Source organism: Anopheles arabiensis, chromosome 3, assembly GCF_016920715.1.
Source record: "Anopheles arabiensis isolate DONGOLA chromosome 3, AaraD3, whole genome shotgun sequence".
Classification (NCBI taxonomy): Eukaryota; Metazoa; Arthropoda; class Insecta; order Diptera; family Culicidae; genus Anopheles; species Anopheles arabiensis.
The window spans coordinates 91,443,027-91,462,450 of NC_053518.1; the positions used below are offsets into that span (position 1 = coordinate 91,443,027).

At 49.0% G+C, this 19,424-nt stretch overlaps 1 protein-coding gene across 11 annotated transcripts in view; it reads right to left on the reverse strand.

The window, feature by feature from the left end:
* LOC120902545 (insulin-like growth factor 2 mRNA-binding protein 1) overlaps nt 1-19,424 on the reverse strand; it is a 66,435-nt gene that overhangs the window by 10,710 nt on the left and 36,301 nt on the right. For 9 of the 11 annotated variants that reach the window (XM_040311382.1, XM_040311383.1, XM_040311386.1 and 6 more), the window contains 3 exons: nt 2,282-2,452; nt 1,067-2,210; nt 852-1,001 (listed from right to left, as the gene is read on the reverse strand). In XM_040311382.1, the coding sequence (XP_040167316.1) occupies nt 852-1,001; nt 1,067-2,210; nt 2,282-2,452 (1,465 nt within the window). Of the gene's footprint in view, nt 1-851; nt 1,002-1,066; nt 2,211-2,281; nt 2,453-2,617; nt 2,751-12,248; nt 13,587-19,424 lie in introns of those variants that run through there. The other 2 variants (XM_040311378.1, XM_040311387.1) reach the window with 2 other exon arrangements.

The window sequence follows — 19,424 nt, forward strand, 5'->3', positions numbered from 1 at the left end:
TCAAGATTCAAATTAAATGTACAAGATTCAGATTTCAGATTCAAGATTCAAGATTCAATGTTGAAGATTCAATTTCCAAGAATCAAATTCAAATTTCAAGATTAAAAAACAAGAATCAAGAATCAAGGATCAAGAATCAAGAATCAAGAATCAAGAATCAAGAATCAAGAATCCAAAATCAAGAATCAAGAATCAAGAATCCAAAATCAAGAATCAAGTATCAAGAATCAAGAATCAAGAATCAAGAATCAAGAATCAAGAATCAAGAATCAAGAATCAAGAATCAAGAATCAAGAATCAAGAATCAAGAATCAAGAATCAAGAATCAAGAATCAAGAATCAAGAATCAAGAATCAAGAATCAAGAATCAAGAATCAAGAATCAAGAATCTAGAATCATGAAACATGAATTAAGAATCAAGAATCAAGAATCAAGAATAAAGAATCAAGAATCAAGAATCAAGAATCAAGAATCAAGAATCAAGAATCAAGAATCAAGAATCAAGAATCTAGTATCAAGTATCAAGAATCAAGAATCAAGAATCAAGTATCAAGTATCAAGTATTAAATATCAAGAATCAAGAATCAAAATTCAAGAATCAGATTTCAAGATTCATGACACATGAATCATGATGCAAAATTTAATAATTTAAGATTCAAGATTTGGATGCATGATTCAGATAAACTATTCAAATTTAAGATTCAAGATTCGATGATTGTGAACAACTCATAGTTTCGAATGACTCCATAGTTTCTTGTTTCGCGTGAATGAATCTTCTCAATCGATTAATTATCCCAAAATAGTTGGCGAGAGGTTCTTGGTAGGTTCTATTGATCGAACTGCTAACTTACCTGTACACTGAAGAAGGGACCAATGATGTGGACCGTTGTTTCCTCGTCCACAGGCGCACTGGCCGTGTGTTCGGGCAGCTTAATTATGCTACCAGTGACGCGCTGCAGTTCCCGCACGTTCTGGCCACCTTTGCCAATGATTCTTCCCACCTGCAGCAATGAAAAACGAATATTTAGAACCTTCCAATGGGCCTGCTGCTCCCATCTTCTCTTACCTGTGCACTCGGAACGAAGATCTCGACCGTCAGTCTGACATCGTCCGTACCGGACACGAAGCCCTCCTCGCGCATCTTCTCGAAGATCAGGTATTGCGCCTTCCACTGGGCCTCCGGGGTGCCGATAATGGTAACTTTACGCTCGGTCTGCTGCTCCTGTGGCTTGTCCGCCTCGAGCGGCGCAATCTTCACGGACGCGCCCGAAAACCGGATAATGTTCCGGATGTGCAGCCCCTTGGTGCCGATGATCGCACCGACCGCATTGTTCGGGATGTAAAGGTAAGTCGTCTCCTGTACTTCGCTTGAGCCGGGAGGTACCCCAGCTGGGCCACCGGCCGGCGGCTGGTACATCGGGAAGTTCGAGCCCGGATACATGCCGGTGGCACCACTGCCACTGGCACTGGCCGTCGCACCAGCGGTACGGCCGGTGAAGCCCATACCGTTGCCGGCAGTCGACATCATCGCCATCGGGTGCAGGCCCGGGAACATGATGGTCTGCGGTGCGAGCGCCTGCAGATCGTTCTCGTAACTCTGGCGCAGCTTGGCACTGATCTGGCTCTCACCCTTGGACATGTTCTCGATCGATCCCTTCACCGTGATGATGCGCTCCAGGTTGAAGCTGCTAATGTCGTTGATCGAGCTGACCGTGATCTTCGTGTCCGTGTCCTGCATTATCCGCTTGATCGTGTTCCCGCTCTTGCCGATGATGCGCCCGATGAGGTTGTTGTGCGCCAGGATCTTCAGACATATCTCGCCCTTGTTCGTGCTGTTCGCTTCCTGCTGCATCACCTCCAGGATCTTCTTGCACGCCATTGTGCAGTTCTCCGGGTTGCCGTAGATCGTGATCGCCTTCTCGACCGACCCGACATTATCCTTCCGGTGCACGTCAACGCGCGCCCGGCTCTGCTGAGTAATGTGCCGGATCGTGCTACCCTGCCGGCCGATGATCGCACCGACCATCTCGCTCTGCACCAGCACGCGCAGCGGGAAGTCGGTCTGACGACCGGGGCCACCACCGCCCGGCATCCCTGCGCCGTACTGCGATCGGTTGCGCTGCGCCCGACGCGCCTGTTTGTTCGAATCGGACAGCTCCACCAGCAGCTTCGAACCGTCAAAGTCCACACCGTTCAGTCCAGCTACCGCCCTGCAAACAAAATGCCCGAAAAAAGCGTTAGACAAACTCAAACTAACAGACTAAGTGTGCCGGGGACTAACCTTTGTGCCTGGTCGTGGTTCTCGAAGGTAATATGGACGGTCTGCGTGTTGGGATCTTTGCTGGTGCCTGCCTCGCAGTGCTCTACCTTACCGTACGGCTTCAGCAACGGTTCGATATCGTCGAACTTGGCGTGCTGCGGTATACCACTGATGACGATTTTGGCCGTTGTACTGCAAGAGGAAATAGACACGGAAATAACACGTCAAAATAACGCAACACGATCAATAGGACGCACAGTCACCAACACCAACGGAAAGGCACTGCGCTCGGCAGACTGCTCATCCGACTCCCAGCTCCGACACTGGGGCCTCTACTCCCGGTATGGAGATCTTTACCGCGGCAAACTTTGGAGAAAAAAAATCGTCGAGCTTCCGGCCATCAAAACCGGAAGCAAACTCTCAATACACACGACGACCACACAAACAACGCACGGTCACTAACGAACGATGAATGTGCAACACGATTGTAGTATTAAGTGGCCCACACTCACAGCAAGAATGGCCGATCGCGATCCAGAGCCGGATGGCGTAGGGCGAGCTTCAGCGTTCCCTCTCTCCATCTCTCATTCTCTCTCTCTCTGCCTCGCTATACGAGAGCGTTTGCCGTGCGAAAGGAAACGTTAGGGGAGGTCGCGAGCAACATTACACCGCCCAAGGGAATGAGTCTCAATGTGTGTGCAAAACGTTATAGCTCGTACTTTTTGCGCTACTCTTTCACCATCAGTAGAGAGAAAGATCGTTCGCGCATTCCCTCCTGCCAAGGAGGCTGGGCACATCCGTTTCGAGTGGTAGTTGAAGATCGGCGACCATCCATGTCGATTGTGGGGTCTGTTCCAGCCACATTCAACCCACCGACAGATAGGAGATGCCGGGAGAAAGGCACACGCAACAAGGCATATGCGAACTAGTGATGGGTGGGTCAACTCGAACCTACCAGACCCGGAGTCGTTCGGGTCGAAGGCCCAACAGGGACAAGTAGGTTCAGTAGCTGCAATGATCTCGGTAGGTGCATGAAAGCATAAGCAATTCCGACCCGTTGGTACAGTGGGTCAAAGTAGGTTCAATATCTGGAAAATTGGACCCACGGGTTGGATTTGATTCCGACTCCGACCTAGCTCACCCGCTGCACCGACGGGTTAGAATCGATTCCGACAAACTTGCACCTGACTCCGGCATTTCCTGACCTGAAATAAATCGTAAGACCCACCACTAATGCGGACGGATGGAGTGCGCTCTGTGGCAAACGTATGTGGGGGACTGGCGCGGGATGGTAGACATATTTGTGCAAATAATAAAAAAAACTGAGAGAAAGAGAGATGAGAAAATGACACATTCGCACAATGGTAAAGAAGCGAAGGGGAAATAAAGTGGGGGGGCCCAGAGAGTGTGCTAGAGTTGGCGGTGCTTTATGAATTGACGCTTGAAATCCCCTGCGGCCCCGAGCTCCGATTAACATGTGTGGTACCATCCCGTCCTCGTCATCTCGAGATGTTGCTGACGCGCAAAGATTTCGCAACGGCGCAACAGCGAGGAGTCGTGCGCGTCCATTCATGATAGGGACCTAACTGTTTTCGTTTCATTCATCTCCCAGGGCGCAGCATAGGCGCAAGTGGGCAGTTTAGGGCCCTCTCTCTCCCGATAAGGTTTCACGCGCGGTCAGAGGAAGCCAGCGGCAGCAAAGAAGTGGTAGTATACGATGGAAATATCTCGCTGCTCGGACAAAAAAGTGGACAAGAAGATCGAGAGCACGACGAAGTTGCTCGTTTGTTGCTTCGTTTGTCGGGGGGTCTAGACTTGTGAGGTCTTGGAGCATCGATCTTCGCGATGGGTCTGGGTAGCTGAGTCAACAGCGCCACCTCGTCCCTCGCCACCAGCGAGCCGGTTCGGAAAGGTTCATCTCAGCATTCCATTGGGCTGAACGCATAACGGGTTATGAATAGCGTGCGGTTCGATTTTATCGGCTAATGAAACGGGTTTTTTCCCCAGCGTATAGTGTGCTTCCCACCGTTGCCAGATCTATGCTGGAGTTGGATAGGTAAGAATATCTGTATCGAGAGGCACCGACAGGAGCACGTTTTATCTCGCAGATGAGGGTCTTTGATTGAAAGACCCTACTCCGGTGGGTAATCATCATCGGACGGACTCCAAAAACACCTCCAATAAATTCCAACTGTTCAGGCATTTCTTGGGCCCTCTTGGGACCTATTTCTTGGTGTGTTGATCCACCTAGGATGGTCATAGATTGCAATTGGCAGCAGTATTTGACGTCCGATAGGATTAATGGAACGATAATCGTCTTGCCCGCTGTTCTTTATGTAGGCATTGCCTACCAACGGGATAGCTCCAACATCTTCCCAATCTTTGAAACTTATGTGCGATCAAAAAACGGCAACGAAAATTGCACATCAAACCGCTACTTCAACTTCCACAACAACAACAAAAAAATCACAACATAAAACACGCATGAAAAATATCGAGACAGGCAACTGATCGAGCGGCAGAAGCCGCTAGTTGGGGAAAATCTGCGCTAGAGGGCGCAAGACCGAACCGCCTTCCCGCCGCTTGCACACGATTCTTGCCGCGTGGAAAAAGGTTGTTACAAAAATAAACAAACGAAGACAGAAAAGAAACCCGAAAGTGAATGAACTGTGGGCCCCTGGGTGGCGTTTCCCATCGCCCCAGCGACAAACGTTAGCGCAAAGACCGACCGAACCATCGCATAGTTCTACATCGTCGTTTATGCTTTCCACACATATACATTCTCTCACTCTCTTTCTCTCGCTTTCCTTTTTCTCCCCCCTATTCGGCCTACTTTCTCCGTCATTCTCTCCCTTTTCCCTCACCATTCTTGCACCCTTTCTTAGCCCATCTCAACGCCTCACCCCTTCAGCCCGTCTGCTGTGGTTTTTTTCTTTCATCTCGCTCCCTTCATTGCCAAGACTACTAAGACTGCGATGCGGCGTGGGGTGGAAGCGAGCCTGCATTGCTTCTTGTTTGTGCGGCGGCTGTTGATGTCATTTCACCCCACTTTCCCTACCGACTCTTCGCGTCGGTTCATCTTCTGACGGCTATTGCCGAGACACAACCGACGCTTCCAACGGTCACACCACCATTGCCTTTGGGCCCTGTGTCGTAAGATTTCGATCTTGCATAATGACTTCTTTGGATCTCTCTGCGACGAGAGGACGCCGCATTTCGGTCGAAACGTTACCACACCGGGAGTCTTCTCGCACGATCAGCTCCCGCGGTCAGGTCTGATCTCAGGGCGAGTGGGAGACGATATCCTCTCACTCGTTAGCACTCGTTGGTCTCTGGAGCTGGTTCCTTTCTGGCCTGGGAGAAGGAAAATTCCGCAAACGTGACTTGAAGGAGACGCAACATGTCCTCCAACGTTTCTTCGGGCCCGTCCACGGATCTACCGAATTCCAAGAGCCAGACTCCGATCGTCACTGTAGCGCCCAGCGCGTGTGTGAGGATCGTGCAGATCACGACTAAAAGCGTATGTTGCGCGAGGTTGTGTATCTTGGAGTGTTGTACATTTTCTACCCAGAACACACACCCTTAGCCTTGTTACCGTCAAGCGTTTACTTTTCACTTATTTACCGTTCACATTCGCATTCTCTCGCATCTTCCTATTGACGACAGCAGCTAATGAACTTTCTTTGCTCCCTAATTGGAGGTGCCGTGCACACGGTTGAGTACTCACAGCAAAGTTAAAGTGCTCGTTCGATTCTTGCGCTAAGTACTTCCTCCAGGCAGCTCTATGCACACAGCACAAGACCTGCGAGCATTCCAACGCTCCAACCGGAAGCGTAACGTCAGCAATATTTGCATAAATAAGCAAACACCAGCGCAAGAACATTGCTCCATTGCTGCATTCCTGCACGAATTCCAACAACCAATGCGTTGCCAATATTAGTCACCGTTTTCCATTCCTCACACATGCGATGGCATATCCGATGCGTTAGAACGATCGGCATCGGGTAGGTATTCGGCGTTCTAGAGAAGAACTTGGAATTCAACATCAGTCACCAGATGTTTTCATCGCGACCATTAATCCCAATCCTGCAGGAAATGTGTGGAGCTATGATTAATACCTTGCATCTTCACAGCCGCAGTCGGACCGAACACCAAACACACCCCATTATATTAACCCTAACAAACGTGAGCAAAGCGATTTTAGCCGTTACACATCCATGCACACCTTATCGGTTTCGTCACCGAGATCGATGGACGGGGACGGACTTCCGCCTTCTCTAAATTGGCGCAACACATTCGTGCTTTGCCGGGTCCACGCCGGTCACGTGTCAGCGATTAGTACGCCACATAGTGTTCACTCGAAAGTTCTACATCCAACGCCTATTCCACACACTGTACACTTGGTACACACATACACAAATATCGCATGCATCACATTACCATTCATACACGCCTCTACTTGGACAGTATGGAGGATCAGCCAACAATCAGCGCACTTCACTTCGAACCCATCTACGGCGAAGCAAAGTTTGCAATTCCACCAAAACACCGATCTCCGAATGGATGAAAGTATGCGGGAAACCGTTACATCGCAAAGCCCGGCGGCAACGAACAAACGAATGCCAATGTGAACCTTCCCGGCAGCGCGTAGTATGTTCTCCTTCCTCGCGTTGCGCAAAAACCTGATCCAGACAGGCCCCGGAGCATGCCGCTGAGAAGGAAGGCGATAAATCGCCTGATAAAGTTCCCTGTTTCTACCGAAGAAAGCAAGACCAGTTCGGGAAAGAAAGTTTTGCTTTATTTTGGCCCCGACAGGGATACTGAGCTGTGGGAACTCTGTCCCCATCACGCCCTGTCGCGTCGGAGCCTGGGTCTCGGGAAGACAGACATAATCCACACACACACACATTAGCTCTCGCTGACTTGACACTTGGGAAATTACCTCAGGAGACGTGGTATCGTCGATGAGCAGGGGAGATTGGAGTAGCGACACACGTAAAAAGACGCATGTTTTGAGGCCCCAACGGTCTAAAATAAGGACCGTGCGTTTGATACGTCCGTCATGTACGTGTTTGCACTGGAATTGCACCCGAGGGTGCACTTAAGACAGTGGCGCATTATCGCAAGATGCGTGACGGCTCGCTGAACCACCATTCTTCTGCTACTGCTAAACTGCTCCGCTCGATCTTGCAGACGATCTTGCGGATGGAAGGATTTTGTACATGCGCAGTGCGCACAGCACACAAGCGTCGTTCCCCAACGAAGGATGGCTTGAAAGGGGAGAAGGCCAAACCTATACCACGCGGCACAGTTGCCTGGAATGCCGCGGGTAGGTCGTCAGACGTTCTCCTCCGCCCTTCTCCGCTCGCCCCGCAGGCTCCCATTCTCCACAAAGTTGACATACGCTGGAGTGGAATGCGCAAACATCGACGCCCGCAAACGATGTCACCGCGATCGGGCGTGGAAAGTGAAGCCTTGGACGAGGAGGTGTCTCGCTGGTAGGAGACGCGATTGTGTCTCGAGTGTCTGGCGCTTTTTGCTCATTTCCAATTCGAAACAACCAACATTCCTGTCCCGTGCACGGTTGAGACGTTTGGCGATAAGTAGAAAGTAGGATTCTTTGCTGAGTCTACACGCCATATCCCTGTTCATTTCGGTTCGGTGGTGTAATTGAGAGACGCTACTGTATGACACAGATAAGCAACCGTTCTGATATGGAAGACCTGAGGCTTATATAGGCCTAATAAGCACCATTCAGCCATGTGTCTCCATGGTCTAATGAATAGTGACGCTGGACTCTACAAGGTAAGACATGGTTCAATTCCCCCATCAAAAATTAATCGATTTTGGTCGATAATTATCGATGTTTTAGTGTCTAAATAGCGGACCTTTTGATTCTTGATCGCCAACATGGGTTTCATTTAAAGTCCTCAAATACATTGAAATAGTTTAAAACTTTAAACTAATGCGAACCACTGTTCCTGCAAGATGTTCTTCAGGAATTATCTTCAGCAAAGCGCTACCGAACATGCAATGATCTTTGTATTTATTTTCATCATTGCATTTCCGCTGGGTAGTAAAATAACAAAGCACTTACACCCACACCATCCACCCCAATCCGATCACCCACCACCCGCACTCAATGCATACAATGTTGTCATCAACGTTCCGCACGTTTCCTGCGAATGCGCGATTGCGATCATGCGCTGCACATTGTCGCCCGTGCACAACTGCATTTCCTGGGTGCATCGCGCTTTCTATTAGCATAACACACACGCACCCCCACCCGCTTCGACACCCGATCGGTGAATGAATCGGTGAAGCGAAACCAAAACAACAACAGCGAAAAAAAAGCTGCATTTGTACGGCTTGAGGTCACACTGCTGCTGAACAGCGCAAGCCGGTCATGGCACATCTTCTTTCCAGCGATGTATCGATGCATTTGTCGATCGTATAGCCACCCCCTGGCTCTTCCCTCACATTCATCGGTGACCTCATTTCCTGCCTTTTGCGCCCGCACAGCTCGCCGATTTGTCAACGTAAACACACATCCGTCTGCGTTTATTTTTAAGTTCAGTTTAACAACACCGGACAGAAGAGCGGGTAAAAATTTAACAACGAAAACAGTCAACAAGCGTGCTCGCAGGCAAACATTGTCGCGACATACGAGGCGCATTGTTGTGCGCTGGATAACTGGTTCTTTTTTCTCGCTCACCAGGTCCTCCTCGCTTGCACCATGCCTTCCCGCGATTGGGCTGCAACAAAGTGCACCGAGCAATGTGCAGTCACGGGCGTGCGTGTGTGGTCACGGAGGAGTGAGTGACTGGAGGTGACGAACGGTGACTGCTTTTGCAATACATCATTTGTGGATTGCGATAGCGAGAGATTGTATGCAGTGAATCAGCCAGGCAATATTTAGCGGTTAATGAGCCCATCCGGGTCTAATGGGTAGTCAACGGTTTTATGATTTTGATGTCATCTAAGCCTTCAAATTGAACTGACATTTGGGCTTACTGGATTCCCAAGTGACAAAATATGCGACCCAATGGATTTAAAGATCGATGTCGACGATGATCGAGAATCGCACAACTGTCTATTTGAACGATAACGCACTAAGGTACAAACAGTGATTGTTTCTTTTTTTTACATATTTCACCCCCATCACTCCGTAAACTTCATTATTTTGCAAACGTATCATAATGCAGCTCGATATCCTTACCGCAGAGACGAGACGCCCCAAGAAGCCGCCCCAAACATAACAAAAATTAAAATAAATCGTTTCCAGCCCGATACGGAGTCGCCTCGAGGCGTTCCCATGAGATGCGTGCGCTCGTGTGTTCGTTCCCTTTCTTTGGTCCGCTCTTGTTTTTGTATCCACACTTTTTACTCGCGCCAAAAACCGGCATGCCCAAAAACAAAAACACACACACGCAAAAAAAAAACAAGTTGTACTCATTGGAATGCAGTTTGGCGGGTTCAGAATGCAATAAACAATCTCACCACGACGATGTTGTCTGCGTGTTAAGTGTGTTCGGCGAGCGTTAAAGTAGCAGGTTCTTCGGTTTCCTGCTAGTCCCCTCCTCCCCACCCCAATCCCCTCTCATACCGAGAGCACTTCGACAGGCTCAGTCGATCTGCTGCGCCTGCTTCGGTAGTCAGTGACGAAGCTCGTTAGAATTGTATGGCTGTGAAGTTGGAGCTCCTTAAACGAGCACATAAAAGCCAGACCCTCATTTGAAACGTTTTTCGCTCTTGTCAAAACGATCGCACGATCTGCTGCTGCTGCTGCTGCTGCAGTGGAAGAATCGGACGGCGCACAGCCAAAGTCCTGGCCGTGCCAGCGTCAGAAAACCGCGAGCGGACTCCGAACGGCGGAATTAATGCCTCTTAATAATCTCTAACGCAAGCCGCCGCCGACGTACGGACGCTTCCTCTTGGCCCGCCCAATGATTTGCTGTCATAATGTTGAGCGTCATGCATCGCATGCATTGGGCAGGGAAGGAGGTTTGCGGGGACAAGAGTGCGGTTCGTTTGAGATGCAACAGAGCACACAAATACACAGACACGTATATGTTGGACGACAGCCAGAGCGTGTATTTTTGGTTTTTGACTTCTTGTCTGAGACGACACACTGCGAAGCAATACAGGAAATAGCAATGGATGCCGAGGGTACTTCCACTACCCAGCACCCCAGCGTAAGCGCACTGTTACGCCAAGGGCACGTGAAAAAATTGAGCTAAAAAATCTTGTACACACCCTCACTTGCTACTCTCTACCGCCTCTCACCGACACGTTCATTCATTGCCGGAACCGACGCCTAAACATACGGCCTCTACCATGTTCCCAATGCCGTTAACTCAATTCAGCCGTTGCATATTTTTATGAATGAAACCATAATCTTTCAGACGATCCTCCACTGATGGATGCCCGTGTTGCTCCGCTTGCCCACTCTCCTCACATCGCTGTCGCTGTGTTTCTGGTGCTTCTATATAGCATTCGATCTCGCTTGCGCAGCGATTCTTTCTGGCGTCCTCCTCGGCATCTTCGTCGAGTCGCGGCGCTTCGCTATGGCCAGCTCTTACACGCGCACGCAGATGTTGCCCTCGCATCTTACACATATGTGTGTGTTTGTGTGCGGAACCGCGACAACGACTACCCCGGAAATTGTAGAAATTGTTACATTATTGATAACAAATGTTTACTTTTCCACACTTTCCAAGCGAAACCCGCACCGCAAGATTTTGCCCCAGTCGCGATCACTTAAGTACGTCGATGCTCGTGCGTCTCTCTTTCTTTCCCTTCTGTTTGTCGTGGCCATTGGTGAACCCGACAACAAGGTAGCTGCTGCTGCTGCTTCCCGCGTCACTAGCTGGCTGATATGAACTGCCATCATTGAAAAACATCTTGCACCGACGCCCGGCTGACGAAAGTACACGAGGCAAGGGAATGGGATCAGGCCTAAGCAAATACCGCCTGCCGCTCTTCATGTGTCTTTGTAACGTTCATCTTTTTTTGTAAGTGAACACGTTGCAGCGTTATGCATCTACTCTCAGAAGCTGTAGTGACCAGCAACGAATACTTATCATTGTGATTGTTGTTGTTTACAATGCTGACTATGCTTTACCAGCATTTGCAATTCATTCAAGCGAACAACAAACTTAGAGTGTACTCTATCAAATCGGAACAGCGCCTAATGCTGCAAAACAACGAATCGACTAGACGCAGTACACTACCCCATCATCGTCTAGACGATGGCTGCCCCAAAAAAGCTGTAGCAGCGACCGAGATTACCTGGGTCGCTTTGATAAGCACTCAGTAATGTACCGAAAAATTTTGAACTATTTCCTGAGCACACACTTCACCGCTAATCGCGCGCAAAGCGACGTTGACCACGCCAACTGTATTAGCAGCGAGCGTCATACGTCTATCCTTCCGCTCCTTTGCTGCCTATCTGCGCGAAGGCGCCACCGTTTTGGCGCCATCGTGCTTCTGACGACTAGCAGCGCAGTTTTTGTTTGCAATGCTACAAATTCGCAAAGACGATAACGGCGACACCCCTAAAGGCACATAATAAAACTACCCCTTCATAGCGAAAGTGGGGTGCAGCAGCAGCTGCCGAGAGCTGTTTCTTCTTCTAATCTATAAAGAACGTTCGCGGATGGTGTGCCGGTTACTTCACAGCTGATCAAACAGCCACCCGCCCGTTCGGTATTGGGAACGGTGAAGCTGTTGCTCAATACAAAACCATCCACTATTGTGGGGCGTTCGTTCGGGCCTATCTGTATGGTGTAGGCCTATCTTAGACGTGTCCATTCGCTTCCAGAATTGTTCATTGCTTACCTGAAAGTAGAAGAAAGGGTAAAAGATGAATTAGAAATAGGATTGGATTGCATCTGTTGCTTCAATATTCTTAAACCTATATAACATCCTCTGCCATCTTGCATGATGCATTAGCTCTTACTAGCACCTAACGACCCTCTGGACATACCTAGACACACGATTGGGCGAAGTTACAAAAGCGTTACGTGAGGCGAACTGTTCATTCTGACCATCTCTACTGTAAGGGCGACTGGTGCGCGTTCTACCGCTGCCACTAGCGAAACTACTGCTAGCGTTCTGCGCCTGATGCGTGTCGGGATATTGGCCTGCGCCGGGATACCAGTAGGCTGTTGCACCGGTCGCCACTAACGAATGACCATAGTCTACCCCGGGGCTGTGGAACTGCGATATCGGTTGGTACTGGTACTGCTGTGTTTGCTGCTGTTGCTGTTGCTGATACTGATGCTGGGCCATATTACCCACCGACCAATGCTGTCTACAGTCGATCTGATTGGAAACACACGTGACCGTGGATAGGGGTCGGGCAGTTTATTTGTCACTCGCTTTAGCACAATCAAACGGCACCAAACAGCACACACGTGCATCAAACCTTGGATGAAAACTTTCCGTAAAGGTTCCGAATTCCGGTATCTGCTTTTGTGGTTTGTAGCAGTCGAGACAAGTGCAAAAGGCAAAGCTTAACACTCCACAAGTATCTGTTACGTGCAGCCACAACCTCTTATCGCACTGAATATGTGTGTGTGAATGTGTCTGTAGGGCGGTACAGTGTAAGTGGGGTTGGAGCCACAACAGAGATAGAAACGGTACCGGCGATTGGTTTCCGAAGGACAGTGGGCAACAATGTTGTAGCAGAAGCAACAAACAACGCTGCGTGAACGTCTGGAGTGGATGGATGCAAAAAATAACCAGGTCACTGCTGCTGCCGTTTACATTAAGGCGCCGGCATGGCCCAGGGGTGTCTTCAATAATAAAAACACGTCACCGAACAGGCGGAGGCCATCGCAGGAAGACACACACACACTTACACACTCACTGGTAGTTCACACTAGGCAAGGTTTCGATTGTGCATTAGAGCGGGTTTTATCAGTGCCTGTGCGGAGGGAGGGGCGTGTGTTACGTACGCGGACGACACCAACGGTGATTATGGATTCAACTGTATGCGACTGGTTCCATTTTCGCTTAGTTCAACGCTTAGTAATTGTACATTAGTAGTGATGCACTCTACATACAACACAACAAACCAGTTGATCTTCCATATGGTGTCACTTAGTTGACAGCTGTCATACTTCGGAGCACCGAGGAACAGGTGAACTGAGAGATGAGCAATGGCACTCTTCTTGTTCGCACTCGCATTAGATTAAAGCCCGAGAGAAAAAGAACTTTGATTTCACAACGTTCTTCGATTGGTTACACGCAAGCAACCTGAACACACGCACGCAGTAATGTATCTGTCACCGGGCACGCAACGTGTACTATACCGGTTCGCGCGAACACACGAGACTCACTGCTGCTGGTGGCGGCCCCTGTGTGCGGTGATGGCGCGCGCTGCAGCAACCGGTTGGAGACGATGATACGGCAGAATGTAGCGCAAGGCGACACCAATACACGTGCTGTGGACGGCCCGAACGGAACGAACCGAGATGGTCGGGGCCTGACCGCACCAGTCGTTTGAATTTTATTAGTGCTCCGTGTGTGCCCGCTGCACCCGTAACTAAATCCAAATCCCAACCCAGTCGTGCGAGCGCGCCTGTGTGTGTGTGTGTGTACACTTAGGGAGCAACGAACCAAGCGTACACACTTTCGCAACGATAGACCAACACTAGCGAGCGCGCGATAACGCCACACAGAGCGCCGAGTTGACAGTTGGGCGCGGGAATGTCGGGTCCGCTAATGGCGTACGGTTGCGGCAGCGGCAGGGTGCGCTTTAATTGGCTTGGTAAGCAAAAATCCGCTCAACGATCGCTCGGGCTGTGCTCGCTGATGTATCCGGCCAGCACTTGCCACACACTACGCGATGTGATAAATCGTCGCATAATGCACCATCGTTGTGTATTGGTGGCGTACGCGTTCACTCACACACACACACTCGCACCCACTCTAGAGGGGCTTCACGTTTCGAGCGGTTAATTTAGTTGAAAACTTTAATAAAACACCGCTACCATCGGCTTAGGAAGTTGCTGACCGTTGCAATCACAGGGCAGGGAGATTGAACACTATGCCCGGGAGGAGCTAGCAGTGCTGGGAAAAGTGCTGACGCGGCGACTATGGTCACAGCACAACCGTGGTGGGCAAAGTAATATCGAATCACAACACTGCAACCGGCAGTTGCCTCTTACGAATGTTTTATTTACGTTTTGCAGGATCATATTATCAAACTCTTTTCGAAATATGTCGTCGTAAGGAACACACACAGACACTGTGGCACAAACACGGGAGAAAATTGCGAACAAATCACTCTTCTGCGCAATACGCGTGCAGCCGTCAGCGAAGCTGCGATGCAAATAATAATAATTCCCGTCCGAAAAAGGCTTCCCACGTCGTTGTTGCCGGCAAAGCGTGGACGCACACACCAACAAATGAGAGCCCGTGCGCGCGCTCGCGCAAACACGCCTAAAGCGCATCAAACTGCAGCGGAGCGGGAGAGAGCGGCGATGCAAAGTTAAAGCGATGATTGTGCAGTTCACCCCCACCACTGTGAGGGCGCACGATGGCGAAATTTAAAGGGGGTGCTGCAACGCGTGGAAACCGGTTCCGGAGGTACGCTACGCTACAAAGCTTCCAAGCGCGATTTCATCTCTTGTTTGTGTCGGTAGTGTAGTAGTAGTAGACAAACAGCAACAGCAATACAAAAACACGGCCGCAAATTTGCGTTTTTTTTGTGCACATCGGCGGGATTGCGATGGTGAACAGCGATGATGCTTTGTGCGGTACGAAGCTGCGGCACGGTGAGCCATCTCTCGTGGCAACCCACGAGGATGCCGCGTGATCTGTGCGCAAAACAAAACAGGCGCTTACGCGGCCAAGGATCCCACCAGGGGTGGTTGATGAGAGAGGAAAGGGGAAGCTTTTTCGCCGATGTTTGGAGTGTCTGGTGGGGAGGGGGGGGGGGAGTGAGTTGTTAACGTTCCAAAGCTGCATCGTTGTGGGACGCCAAGTGGTCGGACTTCGGCTTGTTCACCTTGTCTGCAGACCAGTAGAGCATTCAATAAATCACTGGAGTTTTATCCACAGGGAAATGAGATATTTTTACAGTAAATCACACCTCTAGCAAATCATAAGAGGACTCAGTTTAAACTCATAGCAATTAACTAGACATCTTAGTACATCGGTGCCAATAGACTAATTGCAGGACTATGGAATGCTGGTTCCAGATGGTGAAAGAGAGCTGTCATTGTAGACAGACAGAGCTGTCGCGCGACAAAAAGTAGCTCAATTTTGCAAAAAGAGCTAATTGTCTCGCGCGAAATTTCTGCTTGGTCCGATACATTTGAATTATCCAGTTTGTTTATGAGCCAGACTTATTCAAAATTCAAACAAATAAATTTAAACACATTTAAACTCATTTTTTAGGTTGATACATACATGAGCTACTTTAATCTACGCGGAGTGAAATTTTGAGCTACTTTTTGTCGCGCGAGACGTTGTCGCTCTATGTCTATTTGAACGGTTATAGTATAAACAACCTAGCAAAAACGCATAAACGTAGTAAGTGTCAAATGTCATACAAATGTCATATGCCTCTTGAGATACGCGGTTCATACGTTCCGATTGATTTGTTCTGGTCTTAGACATTCAATTACTTACTAATCTTTACTTTATTTCACGCGTGAAATCGGTACCAAAATTTAACTTCGATATCTATGCATCCTAACCTCCCGTTTATTGTCAATTGATAACGCACACCACAGGTTATTTGCATCGGATGCCCTTCATACGCGCAAAACGGACGGATACTTCCGGATGAAACAGTACAAAATAGATAACAAAATGAAGACCATCCCTTTTGTTGTGTGCAACCTACCCACGGCATCGTTATAATGCGGAAATTCAGACAGACAGAGAGGGAAAGTGAGAAAGTGAGAATGTTCCTTAGCGGCGGTCGCGATAACTATCGAGCGACAGAGAGTGGACGCGAGTGGGAGGGGGACTCATCCAGACGGGTCCTTGCAAAAAAAAAAAAAAAACGAAGGGCGATTTGTCGACGACTTCGACAGAGACCCCCCGACCAACTGTTGCAATTTAAATGCAGCCCAAAAAGCCCATTGTGTCTCGGTGAGTGCGCCGGTGTGTGTCCGACAGCCCGCAAAACATACACAGCATATGCGCGTGTCCTTTGAACCCTTATCGCACTCGCTGTGTGCCTGTTGCATTTACCCCTTTTTTTCGGTGTTCTCTATGCACACCTCACCCCACTAGCACAAAACCAAACACATGCACAACACGAGGGAGGGGGAAAACGGGGAAAATTGCATTTGCAAATTGCAGCACCAAGCGTGCACGCGGCGAGACCTGTTGCACTCGGAAATGCCATCATTATGGGTAGAATACACACACACATACACACACACACAGACACACACACATACAGGGAAGGAACTTTTGCTCTCGTTCACTTCTCTCGTTCTCTCCCTTTTTCTTGCGTAACGATTGTCCCACCTCACGACTCTTCCCTTTCTAGATGGGCAGACGAATGCTCCGCCCCGAAAAATCTTCCACCCCGGCCACGACGGACATACATATTTTGATAGACGAGCGTGTATGCGTTTTTGCGACCGGCGAAACAGGTGCAACGATGCAGTTGCATCATAGGGTGCACTAGCCAATAGAGAGAGAGAGAGAGCGCGATAGGGAGAGGCAATGTGAATGCGAGTATGAGTAAGTGAGCGAGCGAGAAGCTACCGAGCCTTGAAGGATCATGCGCGCGAGAGTTTAATGCAGCTGCAGTTCGGGAAATCAGGGGAAAAATCGTGCACTGCGCGCCTTGATGCACTGAGATTGTAATTGGTTTGCTCTTCCTTTCTAATGCATCGGAATGCAGCGAAACTTCATTCATAATCATGCATCGGCTGGTACCGGGGCTTAGCTGCCAACAGTGTAACGGAATGCGAGGATAGAAAACCAGTGACGGTTGGCGTTACGATTTAAGGATGTTTAGTAGCAGCTGTTGCTTATTGAAAACTGGTAATGCGGGACTTACATTTTATCCCACAACAGTTCAACTAGACATCACAATGGAATGTGAGAAGAGCATCATCAATGTGGCACATCAACAATAGACGCAATCACCAAGTGAAAATGCCGCTAATTGTCCAAAAATTGAATGTTTCCTAGCCTAATCAACCACCATTACCCGGCCCGCTCCAAATACTTTAAATTGCAAAATGTAATAAATCGTTTTCCGAAACGACTGCCCGCTTAGGGTTAGGGATGCTGCCCGGTTGCCCTGGTTTCATCTCTCCTCTCTTGCTCTGTCGCTTTTTGTGCAAGGGCCGGTTTTCATTTGCGAATCTGCTGCCCTGCTCTTGAACCCATCATTGCCCATCGGAGGCCAAAGAGCTCCAGACACGCACATTTGGGCGCCCGGTTTACTGCTTCGTACGCAAACCCCGACACTCATTTTTCGGCTCGCTTGCGTCCTTCCTTTCCTTTCCACCACACCCCCCCCTCGAGCAGCAACGGACCCCATCGTCATCAATGGGCTCACGCGAATTTTGGCAATTAATAAGAAATTGCTCGTCCACGAACCCCCTGGCCCAATTGGACAGACACGACACGACCGCGAGAGGAGGGCGCACACACTGGTCGGAATCGCCGGTAGGCAACTACCGCTTCCTTTTGCGTTAATCTTGCACATGGGCAGGAAAGCGCAAACGAAACGAAACGTTGCAGTGGGAATGTAGGGCGCGCGCGCGCGCTCACGCCGGCCACCGGGAAGATCGAAAGAAGCTCGCGAGAGCTCTCGGTTCAATGTAGGGCGAAAACAATTTCGGGAAGCCAAATTATGGAGATCCAAGCCGAGCAAAGGCAACACAGACACACAAACACATACACACACAATTGTGCAATTGGTGGAAGATTGCTGCTGCCGCCGGACGAGCGCACCAGAGTACGCCAAGCATGGTAACGAAATAAAGGAAGGAAATGAACACAAACAGGAAGCCGGCAGGAAATGAAAGAGAAAAAGCAACATGCTGCATGGGAAGAATGGAACGCACAGAGCGAGAAAGAGCAAGACATGGAATGGAAAAGAATGAAAAGAGAGAATAAGGCAAAACACAGGAAAACAGATACGTAAAGCAGCAAACATGAAAAGGAAAACGAACGTGCAGAACGTCGGTAGTGCGAGAAGAAAGCTTAGAATTAGTGAAGAAAACAGGATAAAGCAACTAGAAAACAGAGGAACGGAGGAGGGTGGCCGGCTAACGCAAGGCGCATAATATAATAATAAGAAAAGACAAACGCATACACACATGTACAAAAACAACCTAGGGCACATACATGGGTTAACATGAAACAAGGAAAATGGAGCGACATCAGAATATGCCGCCCTGCGCGCTTTGCTCCCTGCCCCTGTGCCCCGTTTGACAAGCGGCCAGGCAACAACAATAACAACAACAACAACAACAAATGGTATAACCACCGATTCCCTCCCCTTTGGCTCACTCCTTCTCACTTTAGGCAGGGGAAGCAATATAACACACACACACAGGAATAACAAAAAAAAACACAAGAAAAGCAAAATCCCCTTTTTTCTAACATCCCATCATTCCCGCGTCACAATGCGCGCTTGTAGAACATTTGTATGAATAATAATCGAAAAAATGAGCCCCGGAACCCTTTTGGCTCTCTCTTTGGCGCGTTCGCGTCGACGAAGCAAGTGTGGTGGGGCAAGGATAGGAGGGGGAAGCGGGTCAAGGTGAGAGGTGGTACAAATGAAATAAAACAGGCCGCAATCAGGAAGGCCAGCACAGAGCGGGAAGAAAAAAAATGGAAGGAAAGCGATGGCTAACTACAGATCGCAAGGATATTAAGAAAACGATAGCACACTTTTGGGTTTGCAGGAAAATAGGAATAGAATGTGAAACCGAACCTAGCGTGGACAGTGGATGAAAGGAGCAGAAGACTCGCAAAAGTTATATAAAGCGAATGGAAAATAGAACAGGAGGAGATAGGAAAGAAAGAAATAGAGAACAGAAGAGTTTGATGAGGATCCTTTTGCACAAGGTGGACACAGATAAGATAAGATTATCATATGGCAACTATTCATTGATTTGAATCGACATTTCAACAACATGTGCTACTTATGATATCAATATTCTCTTAA